The sequence below is a fragment of the Enhydra lutris genome, unplaced genomic scaffold, assembly GCF_002288905.1.
Source record: "Enhydra lutris kenyoni isolate GAN:26980312 unplaced genomic scaffold, ASM228890v2 scaffoldscaffold15, whole genome shotgun sequence".
In the NCBI taxonomy this organism is placed as follows: domain Eukaryota; kingdom Metazoa; phylum Chordata; class Mammalia; order Carnivora; family Mustelidae; genus Enhydra; species Enhydra lutris.
Window position 1 is genome coordinate 9,799,717 of NW_019154099.1, and position 22,213 is coordinate 9,821,929.

The 22,213-nt window shown below is 43.0% G+C and overlaps 1 protein-coding gene across 1 annotated transcript in view; it reads left to right on the forward strand.

Moving 5' to 3' along the window:
* LOC111147002 (von Willebrand factor A domain containing 8) overlaps positions 1–22,213 on the forward strand; it is a 335,372-nt gene that overhangs the window by 306,800 nt on the left and 6,359 nt on the right. Inside the window, exons 41-42 of the mRNA XM_022502835.1 lie at positions 8,214–8,339; positions 10,002–10,160. Of these exons, the coding sequence (XP_022358543.1) occupies positions 8,214–8,339; positions 10,002–10,160 (285 nt within the window). The remainder of the gene's footprint in view (positions 1–8,213; positions 8,340–10,001; positions 10,161–22,213) is intronic.

The window sequence follows — 22,213 nt, forward strand, 5'->3', positions numbered from 1 at the left end:
TCTTCAGAAAACACCAGAGTTCTTGAAAACATCTGCTTTGTGCTCTCACAAATCAAAGAAACTTGAAGTATGTGAAATAAGGCATGGATTTTTTTTTAAAAAGTCTGGCTAAGAAGCAAGCAGGAATAATAAGGGAGTTGAATGCAATAAGGAAAGATTATTAAAAAAAAAAAAAAAAAAAACTAAAAATACAGTCCCAAAACTGAAATTTACGTTCAAAGTAGAAGGAACAGACTCAGTCCCGTCTTCAGGCTAAGTACTAACGTAAGTGGAAACTTGAGTTGTTACTCCAGACTGTAGAGGCAGTAAAGAGACAAAAATCAAAAGAAAGCCGATCAATGAAAACAGAGCGGGGAGCTAACACACCGCACCAGGAGCCCTCCTGAGAAGCGGGAACCTTGGTACACGGTGAGCGTTCAGTAAATGCGCGCCAAATGAGCCAGTGATATTCCCTGAGAGGACCTAAAAGAACTCATAAACAGTAATCAGAGTAACAACAACAACAAACTGTACTGGGCTAAAGACAGTCCCAGCTCTGTGGATGAAAAACATTTCGCTGAGGACCCGGCGAAAGTAATCTAAAGAGAGGAGCTCCTCACCACAGCCTCACAGAACGCTAACATTTCCAAAACAAAGAAAATATCCTAAAAGCAGCCCGGCAGACAGAAAACAAGCTATCGTTAGACAAAACGTAATCTTATATTAGTTGTCTCTGAAATGTTGAACGCCAGAAGATAGTGAAAGAACATCTGCAGGATTGGGGGCACGGGGGGGGGGGGTTGGGGGATGTGAGCTGAGAATTCTGTACTCACCAAAGTACAAGGAGATCAGAAAGACACTTTCAGATATTCAGAGACTTTAAATATATGTCACTTAAGTACTCTCTTTGAAAATAATTGTGAGGTAAATATGTAGACGCACACATACATATATATAAAATGCACATATACACATATATAAACATATGTTTAAATATGCAGCCAATGAAAAAGGGAATTAGAATTCTTTTAAGAAAGATATTATTTATTTATTTCTCAGAGAGAGAGAGAGAGAAAGCACAAGCAGGCAGAGTGGTGGCGGGCAGAGGCAGAGAGAGAAGCAGGCTCCCCACTGAGCAAGGAGCCTGATACGGGACTTGATCCTAGGACCCTGGGATCATGACCTGAGCTGAAAGCTGAGCTTAAAACTGACTGAGCCACCCAGTTGCCCCAATTAAGATTCTTAAAGAACAGGAAATTCATGGTATAAAAGGACTCGGAATAAGCCTCAGAGCCGGTTAAACACAGAATCAGCTCTACGTAATTGTGGCCAATATATTTAAAAGAAAACTCAAGTATCAGGAATAAGGCTATGAAGGGTGCCTGGGTGGCTCAGATGGTTAAGCATCTGCCTTTGGCTCAGGTCATGAACCCAGGTTCTGGGATTGAGCCCCGCATCAGGCTCCCAGCTCAGCAGGAAGCCTGCTTCTCCCTCTCCCACACCCCCTGTTTGCGTTCCCTCTCTCGCTGTATCTCTCTCTGTCAAATAAATAAATAAAATCTTAAAAAAAAAAAAAAGTAAGACTATGAAAAAGATAACAGTATAAAAAAGTGAACTGAATAATAACAAGCGGGGCCTAAATTCTCATAGTATCTCACAAATTAAGCAAAAAATCAAGAAGTCGATAGGAGGGATAGAAGGAAGCAAAAGTGTGAGAATTTATATTACATGCAACAGAGACAAATACTATTTCATTCCTGAAAATAACTAGAGAAAGAGAAGTTCAGTTGGGCGTTGTAAAAATTTAATCATGCCAGTATTTTTTAACGCATTTGCTGGAAATTGCAACGTGTTTTCATAAAGATTCTTAGGATTCCTGTGTGGAGAGGGACCCACGGGAGCAACGGGAGAAGCAGGGAGGCCAGGCGGGAGGCCATGGCACTGGGCCAGGCAAGAGAGAAGGGTGCTAGCGCCGGGGATGGGCGTGGAAGGCAGAAGAGAAGGTGGGTATGGTGGGTATGGAGAAGCTGAGGGGATTTGCTGGGGCACACTAGGCATGAGCTGTGAGAGAAAGCAAAGACGTCTAGGGATGTGGCCTGAACAGCCCAAAGAATGGGGCTGCCAGCTGAGGATAACTTGGGGGAAAGCAGGACTGGGTGGATCTAGGTTCCCTTGGAACAGGTCCGTTTCTGGTGCCTGCTGTATGTCCACACTGCTACGTGTGGTTCCTGGCTCCTTGGGGGTTAAAAATACTGAATTCTTTTTTTTTTCCAAGATTTTATTTATTCATTTGACAGACAGAGATCACAGTAGGCAGAGAGGCAGGCAGAGAGAGAGAGAGAAAAGCAGGCTCGCCACTAAGCAGAGAGCCCGACGAGGGGCTTGATCCCAGAACCCGAGCCGAAGGCCGAGGCTTTAACCCACTGAGCCACCCAGGCGCCCCCAAAATACTGAATTCTTGAAAAACAGGCATAAAATTGCCTTTATTCATAGACACCAATTCTAACATGTCATTACCTTGTAACTGAAAGTCATAGTTTAGTTTCACATCAGCAAGCAGGAGAACAAATTCTTCTAAGGAGGGTCGTCTTTGTGAAGTACGTGAATCAGTATTTAACCTTGCCATGAGATGGCACTTCAAGAAACAAGGAATCCCTTAAAATAGGAAGGTCTGTATCTTCTCTTTCCTGGACAACCCTGTTTCAGCATTCAGAGCAGCTAGCAACCTAATAGGTATCTAAAAAATATTTTTTGCTATGTCAGAATACTGAGAACCGTAAAGAAAATGTTATTATTTCCACTGATTTATAATTTGTTATGTTACAAATACTGTGCAAGAGTTTACCTTAATCCAGCATCTTACTTTTTAAAGGTGCAGATTAATAGTATAAGAAGTATACATTGGTTGAACATGAGAAATGTTGCAGATAACAGGAGTTAATGTTTAATAAAAGAATAACTGCTCCCAGGTATCCTCAAACATCCGTTTACATTTCTTCTTTCACCCAAGAAGTATTTAGTGATGATCATCTATATGTTTTATTCTGTAGAATGTATGTGCTTTCTATAAAAATTGCCACTTAAATCTTTCTAATCTCCTCATTAAATAAATTGTGAAGGCATAATAGAAAATCGGCTTACTTGTAGAGTTTGCAGATAAAGGAAGTCCTGATTAACCACAACCCAGATAAACAAAGACTTAAGATTAATCAGAATACTTTCAGTGCTGAAATCACAAGATCAGGTGTCACAAACCACAAGATAATTGGTTTGTGTCAAGTGTTTTCCTCCTAATGTCCTCACTGCCACAGGTGAGTGTGGATGTCCTTTCTGATTAGCCAGTTATTTCCCAGAAATGTCATCCTCTGAGCATTTCAAGTAGTGTAGGTGTTCTTTACATGAACATAATAAAACCGTGTTTCTTTTCTAGAAAGTCTGAATGTAGATTTTTACTAGTGAAACCTGGCTTTATATGTAATAAATTCTCATTAGTATGAACTTACTGTATAAGCCAAAACAGATGGACATATTTATAAGAATGCTTTGCTTCATGTAATGAATATACTATAAAGCTCATGTTTGGACCTTTGTTATACACAAAAGCATATCTTTAAATCCAGTAGGAACTTACTAGGTAAGGTATGTATCTCAGTGAGTCCCATAAAATACACAGTCCATAATAATGAATATTTCTTTTCCAGCCCACAGTAAGTTTTTAAAGCACTCCTCCTCCAGCCCCTTGCCTTCATGAGTATCCATTCTGACAGGCCTCTTCCTGTTTTGAGTTTCTAAAAATCGGTGGGCTGGCTAGATGGCAGATAACAAATTATCTGGCCATATTTATCTGCAAGTTCTAGACTTGAAAACTAATGAATAGTGCTACTATTATAAAATGACTTTGTGCCCAGTAGCTCTGGATCAAAAAACTAGTACATACTTTACACTTCTCAAAAACAAAAACTATTGGCTCATGTTCCTAAAAATATCAGTGACCAGCAGAACCAAAATTCATTTTTCCACAGATAAAAATAAAAAGGAAGGGAACATGCTATACACCCACCAGAATGGCTAACAATTTTTTTTAAAGCCATCAATATCAAGTGTGGGTGAGAGTATGAGCAGATGAAACCTTCCTACTGCTCATGGGAATATAAGTTGGAAAAAACACTTTGGAAAGCTGTTTAGCAGTATCTCCTAAAGCTGGACGTATCCAGGGTTCCTGCCCAACAGAAATACCCACACATCTGCTCCAAGAGACGTGCTCAGGTGGCAGATTTATTGGAAAATGGCACTCCTGGTGCCATTATTCTTCATAGCCCCAGAGCGGAAACAGCGCCATTGTAGAGTGGATAAATTGTGACCAAATCGTAGGATTAGCTATCACTACAGCAGCGAGCGAAAATTAAAGAACTGCCGCACATAGCAGCACAGGTAACCTAACCTGACAGCAGCCATGTGTAGCCAGAGAAGCCAGACACAGAAGAGCACATGCTGCGTGACACCATTTCTATGAAGTCCAAAGCCAGGAGAACCTAAGCCCTGCTGGCAGAAGTGGGAAATTCCAGAAGGAGCCCTGGGGGCGCTGTGGAGGTATAGGTGGTTACGTTGGGGTGTTCACTTCTAAAGGTCACAGAGCTCTGCACTTCAGATGTATGCACCTGACTTACAAGTATGTTGTACTTCCATTTTAAAAGTTCATCCAAAAAAAGGAAGAAAGGCAGAGCAGACTTATTGGAAAAAGCAGATTCCTTCCCTCACTCTCACCCTAAATTTTTCTAAATTCTTTTCCTTCAGTTGGCACACATACTGGAAATTGTCTTCAATCTAGAGAGCACCTTGAGGAATGATAATTATATCTAGGAAAAGAAGCAACATTGGCATAAGAAAATCAAGACCTAAAATCCCTAGTTTCTTCCATGATGGTGAATCCAGAGACAGCAGACAAATATAATATTCTAAAGGAAAAGTAAGCATTTTACAATTCTGCAGCCTCCCTACCATGGGCAATAATAGGTCCCCTAAAAAGAGGGTCCCCTAAAAAGAGGGTCCTCTAAAAGGGGACCATTTTCACTAATTATTAGCAAAAGAATTCCACAGTGCTCTTGGACCAGTTGTTAACAAACCTACTGAACAAAAACTACCAAATTAAACACTGCATTTTATCAAGATCCCTAAGTTATTTGTATACACATTGAAGTTTGAGAAGCCTTGCTCTCCAAGCTCGTCTCAAAGGCATATTTCATAAAAATATAAAAGGATATTTTTAAGTCCTTTTGAGAAAAAAAAAAACTTACTTTTGTTTCAGGTTTTAAAAGTCATGAGTTCATTATATGAAAACTGAAGGGGTGCCTGGGTAGTACAGTTGGTTAACGATCCAACTCTTGATTTCAGCTCAAGTCATGATCATCTCAAGGTCATGGGATTGAGCCCCGTGCTGGGATCCGCACTCGACATGGGAGTCTGCTTGAGATTCTCTCCCTCTCTCTCTCTCCCTCCCCCCATCCCCAGCTCGTGCATATGCATGTGCTCTCCTACTCTCTTGAACAGAAGGGAGGAAGGGAAGAAGGGAAGGAGGGAGGGAGGGAGGAAGGGAGGGAGGAAATTGGAAAATACAGAAATTAAGGGAAGAAAACAATATCACCCATAAATCACAACCCCAAAATAACCATGACTATTAATATTTTCATTTTCTCCCACATATTTTTCCTTGCATGTATATAATGTAGGTACATATACATTGAGATAATACTGTATGGACATGCTTTTATATGATTATCACGTAATGTTTTATAGTAGCAATCAAGTTTCAGTAATTTTTATCAAACACCAACTTCGTATGAAGCACTGTTCTAGATGCTGCAGTTATGGAAGGGCTCTTACCCCATAAGTCTGACTTTCTAATGGAACAGATAGATAATAGAGAAAAAGAGGTAAATCAGACATTTGTAAACAGTGATAAGGATAAAGAAAGTAAAACAGGGAGGAGCTACAAAGTGACATAGTGCTTTTTTTGTTTGTTTTTTAATAACCCATGCTCATGATTCAGACCTCTTTGAATCCTTTAGGACTTATATGTACTTTCTAGCCTTATCGGAAACTGTGATGCACTCTCCATTTCCTATTTTGTTGAACTGAAAGTTCCATATTATACTTAGTTGAATTACATATCACTGGAAACTGAACAGTTTCCCTTGAACTTCTTCAGTGTCATTGCCTTGTCAACGCATTGATGAAACTTCAAAAATTTAGGCTTAATGGTAACAGTGACACAGCTGTTCTGTGACATGTCACGTAATCTTGTTTCTGTTGTAATCCCATCTTCCTCTTAAACCCAGCTCTAAGTGCCACTTTGATGACAGCTAACTATTGCTACCCCATTCTCTTGTACTTTCTGTGGTACTTATTTTCCCAGTCTAGACTGGTCTGTGAGGGTCTGTCCTCATCTATGAAAGGCATTAGAAACCAGTGCTCTGGGGTTTGGTATCTCCAAGGATCAAGAATCTCAGGATCAAAAGGTACCTCAGTGTTTGCCCCCAAATGCATCTCCCCGCATAAAGCATCCTGAAAACCTGAAGAATGATCCACTCCAGACCTCAGGACTAATGGGGAAGAGGAAAGAGGAGCCAGGTCCCAATCACTGTTGCAGAGGAGGGAGCCTGAGAAGGCCAGCGTTGTGTTGTCAGGCTTGTCTGTCTGATCCGTAGTCCGGTAGGAAAGGATTCTAGAAGACTCTGCTCACCCCTTCCTCCTACCACCTGTAGCTGTATACCTGTCTCAGAGAGTTTCAAGAGCTCAATGAGCTATGTGCCAATAAATCCCATTTTCCTATAAGGTTATGGTGTTCTCACCAAAAACACATATTAGGGAAGAACATAGATCTAAGGGGCACACCTAAACTAATTCCTGGAATTAATTGCCCACCAAATGTAAGCTCTTTATGCTGGTGGCTTAGGAGTGTCTCTGTTTCACGCTCACATTAATATATTTGTATTCAAATGAGGGGATTTTGCACCTGTTTGCAGCAAGGGTATCAGGAATAAGAAATTAATATAGGTGGTCCTGCCTAGAGTTAGAGTGTCTAGAGCTTCTTTGCGTAGTGGTTGGTCCCGGCTGCCTAAAGTTTGGCTTCGTATTTTCAGTGACAGTACTGTCATTAAGCTACCTCCTTAAACTCTACCTGTAACGGTGATGGAAGTGTGCTTAAATTCATCTGGGCTTAGTTGTCCATAATGTGTCTCGATGATGATGATGATGATGACGACGATGATTATGGTAACAGCTGACATGGATTTCCAGGCTCTTCCTCAGCTAATGTAGCATCTCATTTACTCTTCACAAAAACTCAAAGTTGGAACTAGTGTTACCTTTCTTCTAGAGTTGACACTGAAATGCAGACAGATTAAGTAACTTGCTTGAGGTCATATATCTGATCATGGTGAAGAGAGGATGGGAACCAGGCTCTCTGATCTTAACTACCACTCTTGTTTGCAAGCATGAAGATATTTTAGCTATTCCTCCTACTTCCTAATGTAAATATAGTCGTTGGCTATAACAGACTCGTGCCTTGATTTGGGATATTGTCCTTCTCCACTGTTCTTAACTACCATCTTGGTCCACCTGGCATAGTTAATAAGTCATTATATCATGTGGCAATACCTTTGGGAAAGTAATTCAGACGATATCTCATCAGAGGGTCATGGGGGACGCAACACGTTCATGAACTATTACTTTCAGCTGTTTCCAATTGCACCATCAATCGCAGAGAACTCAAAGAACAAATTCTTTTTCCAAAAGGAAGAGTTCTGAAGATCGCATTTTCTCTGTGCCTACAGACAATGTTAACAAGTTCAAGCTGATTTTTTGTTACCTAAGGCATTCGCCAGAAGTACTGTGACAGAAGATGCATAAGAAATGTATCACCACTGCATTTCTGGGCTGTGCACATCTCTCCAAGGGCTCATTTGCATACTGCTTTCCCATTTCATGTGCTTTAAATGGGCTCATTTTATCATTCCCTGTGTTAAAATGATTAAAACAGATGAAATCTACCCAAAGGACATTCTTTATCGGCAGAGCAGAAACCAGTCCATCAATGAAACTGTGTTCATGCAGAAACATCACTTACTTGAAAAGATCCTGGGTGTGTTTCCTGTTTTTCATGCAGAAAGTGTGTCAGGTACCCTCCAGAAGTCATTAAAATAAGAATTTGTGTATGTGTGTGTGTGTCATTGTAGGCTAAAGGTAAAGAAAGACAGTGGCTAAGACACCAAGCTACAGGAGAACTAGATGATGCCAAGATCGTTGATGGGCTGATTGGAGAAAAAGCCATCTACAAACGCCGGGGCGAGCTGGAACCACAAGTAAGTAATGGTGCACGAGTAGCCTCCGGTCTGTAGAGTCCAGCCCTCGTTACAGACAAATGCTTTCTTGAGTTGCCATCTTTATCAAAACACCATAAACCCTGATTATGGCAACCTGATCTCCTGACAGGGCCTCCCATCCGCAGACTCCACCAGAAGCTAAAAGCTGAGAGAGAGGCTGATGTTGTCCACGCAGGTCAGCTCCTAGGACACAGAGCAGGTCTGCCCCTGGAAGGGAAATGGAAGGCACCCAGTGCTCTAGAGCAATCTTGGTGGCCTTCTACTGTCCTGTGACTTTAAAGGTCTGTGCATCCTATACCTGAAGAAAATTTTAGAAAATAAGAAACTCTCCCTTCAGTAGTTCCAACCACAGTATGTAAAGCTTTAGACAGCCCTGATATTAAAATGTCTACAACAGAGGGGCAAACACAAAATGGCAGTAGGTGAAATATTGCATCTCTCCTCTTGGAGGGCTCTATGATCTTCTGTGTCCCAGAATAACCAGAATTGCCAAGCAGCTGCTGAGAGCTGGGGGTGCGGTGACTGGTGGGGAATGGCAGTCACTTGCTCCATTTAGATGTTTATTCAGAAAGGATCTTTTGGTAATTTGGGCAGTACTCACTTCTGTGTCATTGGCACGAGTAAACAACTACGTTCTTTACTGACTCATCATGGTCAACAGCCGTGTTCAGATATATCTGAATTGCGAGTGGTCATGGAAGCATATGTGGCACTATTTTTCGTTTAGACAGACTCAGCAAGTTTTTAAAGAAATATATTGAATTTTGCCCTCTAATACCCACTCTGTGTTTTGAAAACTACTGACCATGCTCATTAGCTTTCATGCATGTCAGTGAGTGTATAATGACAGAATAATCTGGAAATTTTCCTCTTCCTTTTTTCCTGTAAGTAAAGCTGACAAACATATTTTTGTTTTTAATTCTGCAAACTGGCAGGCATGAGTCCAGAATCAAACTGAAACTCGAAAGATTTTCACATTTTAATTGACGTTTGTCGCTCAAGTGTGGTTGGATGCCACTTTCATGCTTTAACGGCCAAGAAGAGTAACGAGGAGTAGTAATGCAGGAACTGCAAGGAAGAGAAACATGAAAGCTTACTAATAACAGAAGATACTGAGGAAACATATTCCCTCAGTTCTTCGCCAGACCCCCCTCTCCCATAGCCTTGTTTTAGGAATCTGACATTACTGGCGGGCTTTGTGGAAAAATGATTTGCAGGTTGCTACATAACAGGTAGGAGTAAAATCGATGTGGCCTTCCAGAATAACTCAATCTTGCTAGTGTAACTGACTCCGAGGCATGACATGAAAATGACATGTTGGGGTTTCTATCTTTCCAGATTATTATTTTTAAGAATAATAACCTCGGTAAGGCAGTTTTACTAGCTGAGGTTAGGCCTTGAAAGGACCGTATTCGAAAGGAAAATCTTTCCCATATGGCCCCAACTACCAGCCTGAGTTTGCAATCCCGTTTACTGAAATACAATCCTTTCCACCTGCCAGGTCAGCCTTGCGCCCCACCGAGCCCCCAGCCGATCGGCCTGCCCCACGGCTGGCACTCTGGGGCTTTTATGGGCCCCTCGCAACAGCAACCAGGGGTGGTTTTCTGGTTCACAAGGCTGTTCTGTTGTTCCCCCGCTCAGCTGGGCAGCCCCCAACAGAAACCCAAGCGCCTGCGCCTGGTGGTCGATGTGTCTGGCAGCATGTACCGCTTTAACGGGGTGGATGGACGGCTGGAGCGCTCGATGGAGGCCGTGTGTATGGTCATGGAAGCCTTCGAGAACTATGAGGAGAAGTTCAAGGTATGGCATGACCAAGACTGATGAGAGGCGTCACTGACCACATCTGCCCAAGAGTCCCCCCCCAGTTAGGGCATGATGTGCACAAAAATCCTCTCCTCATCAGCTCACTTATCAGCATAGCGAAAGAGAACCTTTTATTTTATCTGCCATAATTATCAGGAAAATGATTTAAAAGACCAATACAATTTAAAGGACTGATGACTCCAGAAGACAGCACTGCCCTATACTAGTGTGTGATGTTAGTCATAAAAAATAGGCATAGAGGGGTGCCTGCGTGGCTCAGTGGGTTAAGCCTCTGCCTTCGCTTGGGTCATGATCTCAGGGTCCTAGGATCGAGCTCCGCATCGGGCTGTCTGTGCAGCAGGGAGCCTGCTTCCCCCTCTCTCTCTGGCTGCCTCTCTGCTACTTGTGATCTTTCTCTCTGTCAGATAAATAAATAAAATCTTTTTAAAAGGGGGGGGGCATAGAGAGACACCACAAGTCTCTTCCCCAAATTTCTCAGAGCCTCCCTCCTCATCACAGTTACCGCCACACCCCATTCTTGCCCCGTCGTCAAGCAGACAGCATCCCAAGGTTTGAGGACACACTCAAAGAGCATTATTCTCAGCCTTGCTGTGTCTTTCCATGTGGGCAAGGATTACACAGTAACAGAGGACCCCCAACAATGAAGACAGCAACCCTGGGAGAAATGCAGTCTCCCATTTAAACTACGTCCATTCTGTGGTTGCTCGGTTTGCTCGGTGTCCTCCTTCAGAGGTCAGAATGTGGAGAAGGATGCCCCATAACCAGGTGACCACCCAAGGTGAGCCCAGCAGTCCCCTCTTAACTACCTGCCCTCTGGCCTTGACCAGAGCAGATGACACATCACATGCTATGTGGTTAATATCAAAAGTGCGGCAGAGAGAAATGGTGTATGTGCTGACACATGTAGCAGGTCCATGGTGTAGCCATTGGTATTCTAGATCGTATTCAGAATCACCTGTGTCCTGCAGACATAGGCAATCATAGATCATTATTTAGCTCAACATCCCACCCATACGATCGATGTCCTGAGACATGCCTGCATGTTATGATAGAAACATATTGATGGAACCTATCACGTCATTTACTGGAAGCCTGTTTTAGAGCTCCAGGCCTCCAAGGATCCCTTGTATGAAGCTCTGCATGAGAGATTCCTCTTCAAATAAAGTGGTAGGAAAAGGTGGCTTTGCCCAGGGAGTGGGTTACCAGACTCTGTACAGGGGCAGAATGCAAATACAGATAGAACATGGACTTTCCATGTAGGGAGCAGCTTTGCTTCCCTCAAAGAACGGGGTTGCATTTCTGTTTCCCCCTGTGATTCCTGAACACCATTGAACTATCCGAGATTCCCATGTGGTTTTAGTTGCCAGAAACTCAGAGCCAAACTCAAAGACCAGTGATGACAGCTTTACGGCCTGTGGCTTGTGCCCTGGTATTCAGCCTTTTCCTTCCCTTGACCCTCTGTCCCTTCAGATATAAGTTTCTCTTTATTTTGATTTTTTACTTTTTTATTTTTTATGGTTTTCTTGAAAATATTTTAGATCCTTTGTAGTAGGAGGTTGAGTATAATTCCTAAATCTCTTGGACCATGGATGACCAGAGAGAGGATGGTTAAACATCCATCCATCACAACCGCATGAATCTCAATAAATGCTTTAAAACCCTTGGGTTCTGCTAATATTGGCATCAGCCCAACTGCCTCTTGTGTGAATCATGAAGGTCTGTGTTCCTCAGCTTCCTCTGAGTTATATGGAGATGTTGCTCCATTATAGATGGTAGCAAACACATCACTATTAAAATTGCCATACCTGGGGCACCTGGATGGCTCAGTCGTTAGGCGTCTGCCTTTGGCTCAGGTCATGATCTCAGAGTGCTGGGATCGAGCCCCACATCAGGCTTCCTGCTCAGCTGGAAGCCCGCTTTTCCCTCTCCCACTTCGCCTGCTTGTATTCCCTCTCTCCGTCTGTGTCTCTCTCTCTATCAAATAAATAAATAAAATCTTTTAAAAAAAATAAATAAAAATTATAAAATTGGCATATGTGTTCATATTATCTAGAATAAAATTTCCAGTTAGAAAGAGGATTTCTGTGCCTTTGAGAACAGGACTGCTCTTATAGGTGAAATTACTTCTTCTAAGTTTTTAGAAAGATTTTTTTTAGGAGTTCACCAGGAGATCGATGGACACAGCTCCCCGGCACTGGGTAAAGAATTAAACAGAAGGCAGAAGGTGGCAAAGCTAATAGGAGGTTCAAAGAGTCATTCCCACAGCCTGCAGGGAGATGGCATGGTTATCATGGGACACGCTGAATATTTCCTTCCATCTCACACGGCAGAGTGTACAGAGAGATCGAGATTTGTCCAGTTCTCACTATGAAAAGTCTGTTGTTTGGAACAACTGTTAATGAGACTGGACATACTGCACCAAAACACACACACACACATACACACACACACGGAAATGAACATGTCCCAGATGTTGTTTTGCTTTGTTTCTAATTGACAATTACAAGTTGTTGCCATATGACGTACTGGATTTCCATAAAATGACTAACCTAGATTTTGCACTTGCTAAGAGCAGAGTACTCTGCCAGGTGCCAAGTTTCCTGCCATCTGTGAGCTGAGAGCCTAATGAGGGGGACACAGAAATCGAAGATTAGAGAGAGACATGTGGTCACAGAGGCACGAGCAGAGCGCCCTCCTCTCCAGACATCCCCCCACCCGGGGTATCACCCCCAAAGTAGTATTTTGCTGATAGTCTTTGATTCCCACCACAGTACAAACCATTTCCTCAGTCTTTATCAGTAAAATCACAGATACACTGAGAAGATAACCATAAGTTACTCTGATAAGATAAATTATTACCAAATCCAGTCACTATTTAGAGCAAGAAATTATAGCAAGACACCAAGGTAAGATAAACTTCTTCAAAGTTTGAAATATATTTGGGTTTTTTTTTTTTATGCTATTAGATTCTTAATAGACAGCACTGTAATTGTTTGGGGTTTGTGCATTTTCTCATACTTACAAACATACCCCTTACATTCACTACAGTTCCTTTAGAACTTTTGTAAGAGCACAGAAAGTCTCCAGTGCATTCACATCTTTCCAACAAAAGGAAAAGACATTAAGACTTCACAAAACAAGCTCTTTGAGGAAAAGCAGTTTTTGGGCAAGGACATGGAGGCCTGGGGAGAGGCAGGACGGGAAAGGCACAGGAGTCGCCTTCCTGCAAATTCCTCACTGTGTCCATGGACTTCAGAACGGGACAGCTTTCCTAGGTCATTTACTCAATTGCCTTGTTCCTCACACAGGAAACCAAGACCCAGGAACATGAAGGACTTTTCCCAAAGTCAGAAGGCTGGTTGGAGACAGTAGGATAGGGCCAGGACTCCCCTTCTGTTCGTTTTCCCTTTCTGGTACTTTTTATTTTGTTTTTAAAATTTCCCCTTTATTTCCCAACTTTTTTATTTTGGAAGACATGTGTACCTACAGAAAAGTTGAAAGAACAGTAATATGAACACCCATGTGCCTTTGCTACATTCGCCAATTGTTGGTATTTTCCCTCATTTGCTTCATGTTTCTCTCTAAATATATATTCTTCCTTCTTCTGAATCATTTGAAAGGAAACCCTAAATGTTATAATGCTTTACCTCCAAATCTTTGATTATGCTTCTCCTAACAGTGAGGACGTTCTCCAACACAACCTCAATACCATTATCACACCTGAGAAACTTACCAGTGATTTTGTAATACTTCTAGCATCCAATCCAAATTCACTTTCCCCAGCTATCTCAGGGGTCTTTTTTCTGGAAGCATAGTGAACCCGCAGGGTTATATTCCAGCACGGAAAATATTCAGCAGTTCCTTACATTTCTCTGTGCTCACCACGATACGTGTTTCCCAGAACTGTCTTTTCCAGTTGGTCTCTCCGCAACACACACACACACACACACACACACAAAATCGAGGATCCAGTGAAAGCCCACACTTGTTTCTTGGTTGCAGTGTCTTATTAGCCCACCTCGCCTGCCACTGCCCTCTTGGCTTCTCAGGATGGGGGCTCTCATGAGAGTTCAGATCAGTTGTCTGGCGGCATGTCCTTCATCCTGGATTCATCGAGCTGTTTCCTCACGGAGCCTTTCACCTTGTGCCACTATTCCCTGTGTTTTCAGAACCCCCGACAGGCTTTGCCCCGCCCCCTCCCCTGACCCTGGGTGCTCTGGAGACTTCATATAATAATCTCACCACCCCTGCCAACATGTCTGTGATTTTGAGTGCCCACTGGCTCCCCAGTCTCTGCTGGGGCTCCCCGGTGTCCTTTGTCAGCGGTGAGAAGGTGGTGGGATGAAGCCTATTGACATTCTGTGAGAGCGTTTTTTGTAACTAAACATGTAATTAAACATGCGTAGAAGAGTGAGAGTGAGACCTCAGCTCCCGCGGCCCCCTGCAGTGGTGGCCGCTGTGAGTGGACTTTTTTGTGGTATCTTCTCAGAGATATTTGATGCGTGTACATCCAGCATGCCCCATTCCCCCGCTTCTGTATCTGTGCGCCCATGATCACCTTCAGCTCCCTTCCTCTGTGCGTTCACATTCTCATTTGTGAGAAAAACGTGAGGCCTAGGAATAGCAAATGAAAGTATGCAACTTTCCCAGCAAATATAAAATGATGCACAGGCAAATGACAGTTTCAGGAGTTCCTAGTGAAAAATTTATATTCTGTAGCCCAGGAGGCCATCACATGTGGTATCTTAAAGAATTAGCAGTGTGCTCTGAGACTCCCCCTTCCTCAGTTCCAGATGGCTCTCAATGTTGGCCGCCTCCAGTTTTCCCTCCTTTGTCAAGGTGTCCAGTCTGTATTTGCTTTGAAACCTTCAGAAGCCACCGGCCTGGCCCAGTGATCTGGGCTCTTCCCCAAAACCTCTCTCTTGGCGTCTCTGTGTGTCTTGTTTGGCTCGGGCTCAGCTCCACAGCTCTGGGTCATTATAGTCCAGATCCAGGAGGCTCACTGGGAGTCCGCCTCCACTTTCTGTTCCATCTTAGCATGGTCCGTGCCAAACCACAAGGACCCTCAAGTAAGAATCACCGAGAAGAAAAGGTAATGCCGTGGCAGGACACATTTCAGAGCCATCTGGAGCTTTAAGTTTCTCATAATTGGTCTACCAGCTGCATTCAGTTATTCTCAGGGACAGCATTTATGGTCAGTCTCTTCAGACAGGAATAGCATTATTTGCTAATAATCGTTATAAACTCCTCTAATCTTATAATCAACAAAATTGTTAATGTTCACAGAGCACTGAAACACCGAAGTGAACAGAGCAATGGTAACAGTTGTGTGAACCGCTTTATTGAAGTCCAGAAGCATTTTTTGCCTTTATCTTCATTCCAGTTTGTTCCTTGGGATTTTTACAAGCCCCTGAGAATGTTCTCACTGGAACCTTAAAGTAGACTTCCTTTTCTAAAAGCTCTTAATGCCTTTGTTTTTGTTTTTGTTTTTCCTTCAAAGTACTCTACCTCATCAAAAGTTAGATTACTGTTTCTCCTCAGAGCACTCAAGTAGCGACACACTGGAAAACAGATTTGTTTAGTTACCGAGAAGTTGCACTTTGAAAACAAGTCCTCAGATTTATCGTTTTTGTGGAAAATAAATCATATTCTAAGGCCACGGTTTCCTAACGGAGTAACAAGGAACCCTTGGAGGGTGCTGGGGAGCGATGGTGGGTGGACGGGACTTTTAACCCCTTCCCCTTCCATCCCAGCAATTCCACTTATATTGATTTTGCAGGATGTTTCATAATCTGGGCTTTTGTGCAATATTTCATTTGGAGAAAGACTTCCACTGTTTAAAAATATTTTAAACAGTTAGAAAACTGCTCTTCTAGAGCCAAATTGGATTGTTATTTCTTGTAAGACTCTGAGGCCTTTCTTTTTAGAAAAGACTTCATCAATCCTCAGGTACATTTAGGTGACTCATTCCTTTGACAAGAGAAAGCAAGGCACAGATTTTCCTATGAGTACGTGAAGCAGACTTTTTCATTCTGTTTCTAGACTAAACCATTGTATCTTTATAGAACCTTGGGAGCAGGAGGGGTGTTAGCAATCATTTTCACTAACCTCTTTGTTTTACAAAAGAGAAAATCAAGATCCAGAGAGGTTAAGTCCTTTGCCCAAGGTCCCACAGCTCCGTGGTAAAAAGCCAGGACTTCAGACTGCCACTTCAGGGCCCTTAGTGGATGTTTTATCCCTGGTTTTTTGCAGCCATTTTATTTCTGCCTAGTCAGTATTTTGACAAAGCTGTGATTCAGGAGCAAATGTACCGTTTACATAAAAGGCTCTGTCTTTTCCTCCCCTTAGCACCTCATCATTCATGTGAGGTGTAATAGGCATGACTTTTCTCAAAGATATCTTGGTCAAAAAGGCTGGGCTAATTCTCAGAAGGATATGAAAAGATATGACTCACAAACTGGCACCTGCTGAGAAAATTCCTTCTATCAACAACTTAGCTCAGTGTCCATAATGAACCTTCTTCCGATGCCTCAGGAATGTTTCACACATTTGGAAATAGAAACTGGTCATCTTATCATGCTTAGGCTTTGAATAAATTCTTATTGCAACTTGGCGATAAGACCAAAGAAGGGTGTGCAGAGTTCTCTGGGTCAATTCAATGTGAAGGAATTCAGAATGGACTCCATTGTTGTGGTAGAAATATTGACCAAAGAGGTTGGGGGTAGGGGGGATGATAGGGAGGGGAACAGCTGGGGAATGATTATTTATTTCTCTATGGTAAAGACATTGGATTTAGAGTCAGGGCACCTGGGTTCGGCTCCCACCTCTGCCAACACTCAATTTCTGACCTTAGGAAATGCTGCTCATCTCTCCGGGCATTCATTTCTTCATCTGTGAAATGAGGTAAAGAATACCCACCCCAAAGGTTGTGAAGAGAATCCAGATGAGATGAGATATATAGAAGCAGTTTATAAACTATGAAGAAGTATACTGTTGGGTGTCCCAAAAATTGGGTACCCCAATAACGGGTCCGTGATTAAAGGAGCGAGACTGATACAAAGCGAAGGTCAAGCAAAGCTTTATTTCGCGCCAAGCATCAGGAATCAGACCGACCATCAAAGAGACCGATCGGGGCGCCCCTACAGGGAGGATGACCCCTCCCTGCTTTCCAGACGAACTTTTATAAAGCAAAGGCCATGTGGTTGGGCCTGGCCACACACAGGTGGCCAATGAGATTGTAGCACACACAGGAAACTCCACAGTAATGCTAGGTGACCAACTGAATTACAATTTACCCTAGTAGACATTTGAACCAGCCTATCACAGCTTGGTTAGGATTGGCGCCAAAAGGCTCCCAAAGGGCGGGGGCGGGGAGCATACTCCTTGGTAGCTAGGAGACAGTATGCGCCCCCACTGATTGAATACCTCCACCTGGCCTGACCCATCCTTGTATTTGGACTTTGTTACCTGGGACTGGCTTCCCGGACTTGCTTTTAATTAAGTAAGTTCCCCGGTTGGGGTGGGGGGGGGGCAATGTCAATTTAAGTTTTACAACAAAATGGCAGTTCAACCGGGGTGGGGCTGCTCTGGCTGAACAGGCCCTTACAATACATTGACCTTCTACTCATTAAATGTATTGCTCTATACTTGCAGTGACCCTGTGAGGTTAGATAAAACAGAAATTATTCCTATTTGTCAGAGAGGTTAAGTAACTTAAAAGCATATAATGCTAGAGGTCATCTATACCAGCATCATTTATAAGGTAGAAACAAGATTTAGAAAAAGTGACTTGCCCTAGGTCAGAAAGCTTATTAACATCAGAGCTAAGTCTAGAATCCTTGACCTTCAGGTCATCACTGTTTTTACGTTGACTTCTGTGATACGATGGAAGGTTAACTAGCTACTGTAGCTTATTGGCTAACTAACACCTTAGGATTCTGTTGGCACTTCTCTTGACTTTTGAAATCACATATTCATCTCCTAAGCCTTTGCTACCCACTGTCAGTGGTGCCATCTTAGAATGGTAAGTTGGATTTCTAGAAGGAGATGAGAATTTCACACATCGTCGGTCTTCGGAAATAGCCTCAGACGCTGTCTCATACCTAGTTATAATGTGGATGTGTAATAAAGCATAGCCTTTCCTAAAGTTAGCAGATGATTATCCTTCTCCATAGAAACCTAAACATAAATCTTACTCATTAAAAAAAAATGCTAGGGATGCCTGGGTGGCTCAGTCGGTTAAGCATCTGCCTTCAGCTCAGGTCACAGATCCTGATCCTCGGAGCACTGGGATGAAGCAGTGTATCAGCAGGGAGTTTGCTTCTCCTTCGGAGCCTCTCCTCTCTCATGCACTTTCTCTCTCTTACTCTTTCTCTCTCTCTCTCTCAAATAAAATCTTTTTTAAAAATGCTAATAGCTCTTGATTCTAAGCTGAGATTTCTTTGCAGTCTCCGTATCACAAATCCGCCTTCTTATTACTTGGTGATAAATGTGACTTGGACTGAAACTCAGCATTTGTTTTCATTTGTTACACCTTTCTCTAAATGAATGAGATTCTCAAAAGAAAATACAGCAAAAGGGCATTTAAGCAGGCTTCTAAAGCAAAGAAGTATTAAAATTGGCCTTCTCTCATTGAGGCTGTTCCCTTACTACTGTGGTTTATTATTTATGTGTGTGTGCTAAAAGCAAGACTCTACAAGGACTCAGGGGAGACCTTGAGAAGTAGAGAAATCATGACGATATAGATTTTGAGCTGCTCAAAAAGGGTTTGATGTTTACATCTAAACATTAGGGGGTTTGATAATGACGGTGAGGCTCTTATTTAATGACTCTGCGATCTTCCACATGCAGAGTGTGCTTGAGCCTGGCCAGTCTGATTCAACCGTGATCACAGCAGGAGCCAGACAGGGGTGGGGAGGGGGAATGGCAGGATCAGGGGATAGAGAAGGGAAATGAATGAGTTTCTGTACTTCTTTCCTTTAGCCCAGACAGTCTTGAGGATTAGCAAATTTCTCTCTGTGAAACGCGCTGGGGTCCTTGGAGAGCAGATACTAGATAATTACGACATAGAAGTATTGGTCTTAATGGAAGCTTAAAAAGATCTACAGTAACACCGGGGAACGGTCCACATTTGGACGTACTTTGGATTCCTCTCAAGCATTTTATTTACTTTGGGCGCAGAATAATCCCCAAGCCTGTCTGGAAAATGAGAACCAGAGCCTGCAAACCATTTTATAAGCCTCATCCTATTCTTTAGGTGTGTCTTTTCTGCCTTTGCAGTGCTAACCCAGCACAGACAAAGGCGGATCCTTCTGCAAATGGATCCTTCTGCAAATAGCACTTTTCTTACCATAAAGAAAGAAAGGAAGGGGGGTGAGGGGGGAAGAAGGAAGAAAGGGAAGAAGGGAGGGAGGAAGAAAGAGAGATGGGTAATTCACCTATCTTTATCTCACTTGTGTGAAAAAGTATAGTATGCTTTCTTCTCCTGGGCAAATAATTAAATGGTAGGTAGTTAGATCAGTCAGTCAAATGATAGATGGATAGTTACTAAAATGTTTCTGAAGTATTTAATCAACCAGTATCTGTTTTTGATAAAGACCTTCCAGCAGCTCCTTTGGCTGCTCTTTGTTTAATAACCAGCTCTTTTCCTCATGGTAACCAGTTACATCAGCCCCGTGAGCAGACCACATGGTCAGATACATATTCGTAGAGGCTTATCCACAGTCATCTGATTAGGAAGAATTTCAACCTTCAGTTAATAGGGAGGGAAAAGTCTAATACATTTATAGCCCTCTTGCCTCAGCCAAATAAGAGAAACCCACTTCAGTTTCGAGGAACTGATCTTCTCCCCTCCTGTGTAAGATCCCGCCCAAACAGATGACTTCACCAGGCTCCTAACAAAAGCCAGCCTGCCTGGCACCTTCTCAGGACAACTTTATTCTTGGCTTGAGACAGTTCCTGCCATGACCACTGTCCCATCAGACTTGATAGGGCCTCGAGCATGCGTCTACGGAGGAATCAGGCAGGCTTCCTCCACATCCGGGCCAATGCTGGTGCTGAAGGCGGGGACCTTAGGTGCCTACTGAAGTACAGCAGTTAGCCACTGTCAAGAGCTGTGCAGCTTTTAGGGTTCAAATTCTGTTACCTTTTCACAGACTGATAGCAAACTATCCTAAGGAGATATTTTTTTCACATGTGGAATTTATTACATCCCTAAAAAGCATTTGCTATCAAGCTTTTTTAAGGTATTGGTCAGTTTCTCTTCAATTCTTTTGTATCATCTTTAGTATTAATTAAAAAAAATATTAAAACCAAGCCTAGAATATTGTTCCAGCCCCTGTGCAAGATCCTACTCTTGTTCTTCTCTGACCATACCCCTCCCATGAAGTGAAGAATCTGTGGGGCCAGTCGGGTATGTTCAGTTAGAGCCAATTTTCCAGTCATGCTCCTGGTTTCGGGGATTCCCCAAGAAAACTAAGATGAGCCCAAGCCTGCTTCCAGGGCCTACGCGGGTCCCTTTCGCAGGTCTGTCTTCTTAGGGCAGACTAGCCAATGTTGTGAACACCTGGGCCTGAGGGCGATGATGGCGTGTGGCTGTGAGAGAGCTAGGTATGCACGCATGTGCTGAGGAGACACCTCACAGAATGGGACAGAGCCAAGTCCAGCAAGGGAAGGGCCTGGGCTGTGAGCCAGGGGCCAGTGCCGCCCACACCACCCTGTTCTTGCACAGAATTTAAGGAGTCCTAGCTCTCCAGGTAATTATAATCTGTATTTATCAATCAAAGAAGGAGAGTAGAACGATCTTATTTAATGATCTGTAGCCTGATAGATAGTTTTTAAATATTTAGATATCTTACGTGGGCTTTCATTCGTATACCTGTCCCTTCCAATTATACACTTAAATCTCTGTCCATTCGCATTCTTTCTCCCTTTTTTCAGTCTCAGAAAAGGGAGTGTCCTCCCTCCTTATCTAAACTAGAGCCCGACTGTGACTCTGAGCTCCTTCCCCATGACACCCTTTCTGCCGCCCACAAAATGCACAGACAACTGTCCCCCAACACTCCTTCTAGATGCTGTTTCCTTATTCTTTCTTATCCCACAAACTTTTCACTGATCTTTTCCCCACAGAGGTCGCTGTTGATTCTAAGGCCCAGAGGTCACTAGTCACATTTCTCTGGGAAGGCTGTGGTTAGTGTAATTCAGCACAGTTGCAAACCCCTCCCTGAGACCCTACATACAGTCTCCCCACGGCTGTCTCCTTATCCTACTTCACCAAGTGCTGCTTCCCCTGTCTTCTCCACTCAGCTCAGTGTCCTTCTTCCACCCACTGAGGAGGATACTGCCCAGGGTTCAGTCAAAGGGGTCCTTTGCCCTCCTCTCTCTGTGCATTTGCCCTTGGCAGACATGTCTGCCTCCGGGGAGGACAGCCACATCTCTGACTCGATGAACTTGACTTCCACTCTCATGCCTCCCCAAATGCACAACTCCAGCACGCTCCACAACGAACTCAGCTTGCCTTCTGACTCCCTCTTTTTTGCACAAAATTATTTCAATGGGAATTTGTCTACTTCTTGTATTTTAAATACAATGGTTTTGGTTCCAGTACGGGGTTTTTTGTCAGCTAGCTTGGACTAACCACCATTTATCACATGGTGGGGAAAAATGCATTCCAGCTTCCAAACAGATTATTTGTAAAAGAATGTAGCCCACATGGGAAAGGAAAACTTCTTATTGCCCCAATGTGATTGCATCTTTGCAATAAACACACCAGGCACACTCACAGATACTAAAATTCAGAGATGAATAAGGCATGGCCTCAAAGAACTCAGCAGTTAAAAAGGAATAGACATGAAAGGAAACTACTGCATTCCCCTACAGCACCTAGAGTCATATTTTGCACATGCTAGGTGTTCAGAAGACAGCTGTTGGTGGGCGGTCAGTTCGGCAATAGAAAGCAGTGAATCTTGGGCATTTTGTCCCTCTGTGGGATTCCCAATACTCCCGAAAATCTTTGCCCACACTCAAGAGTT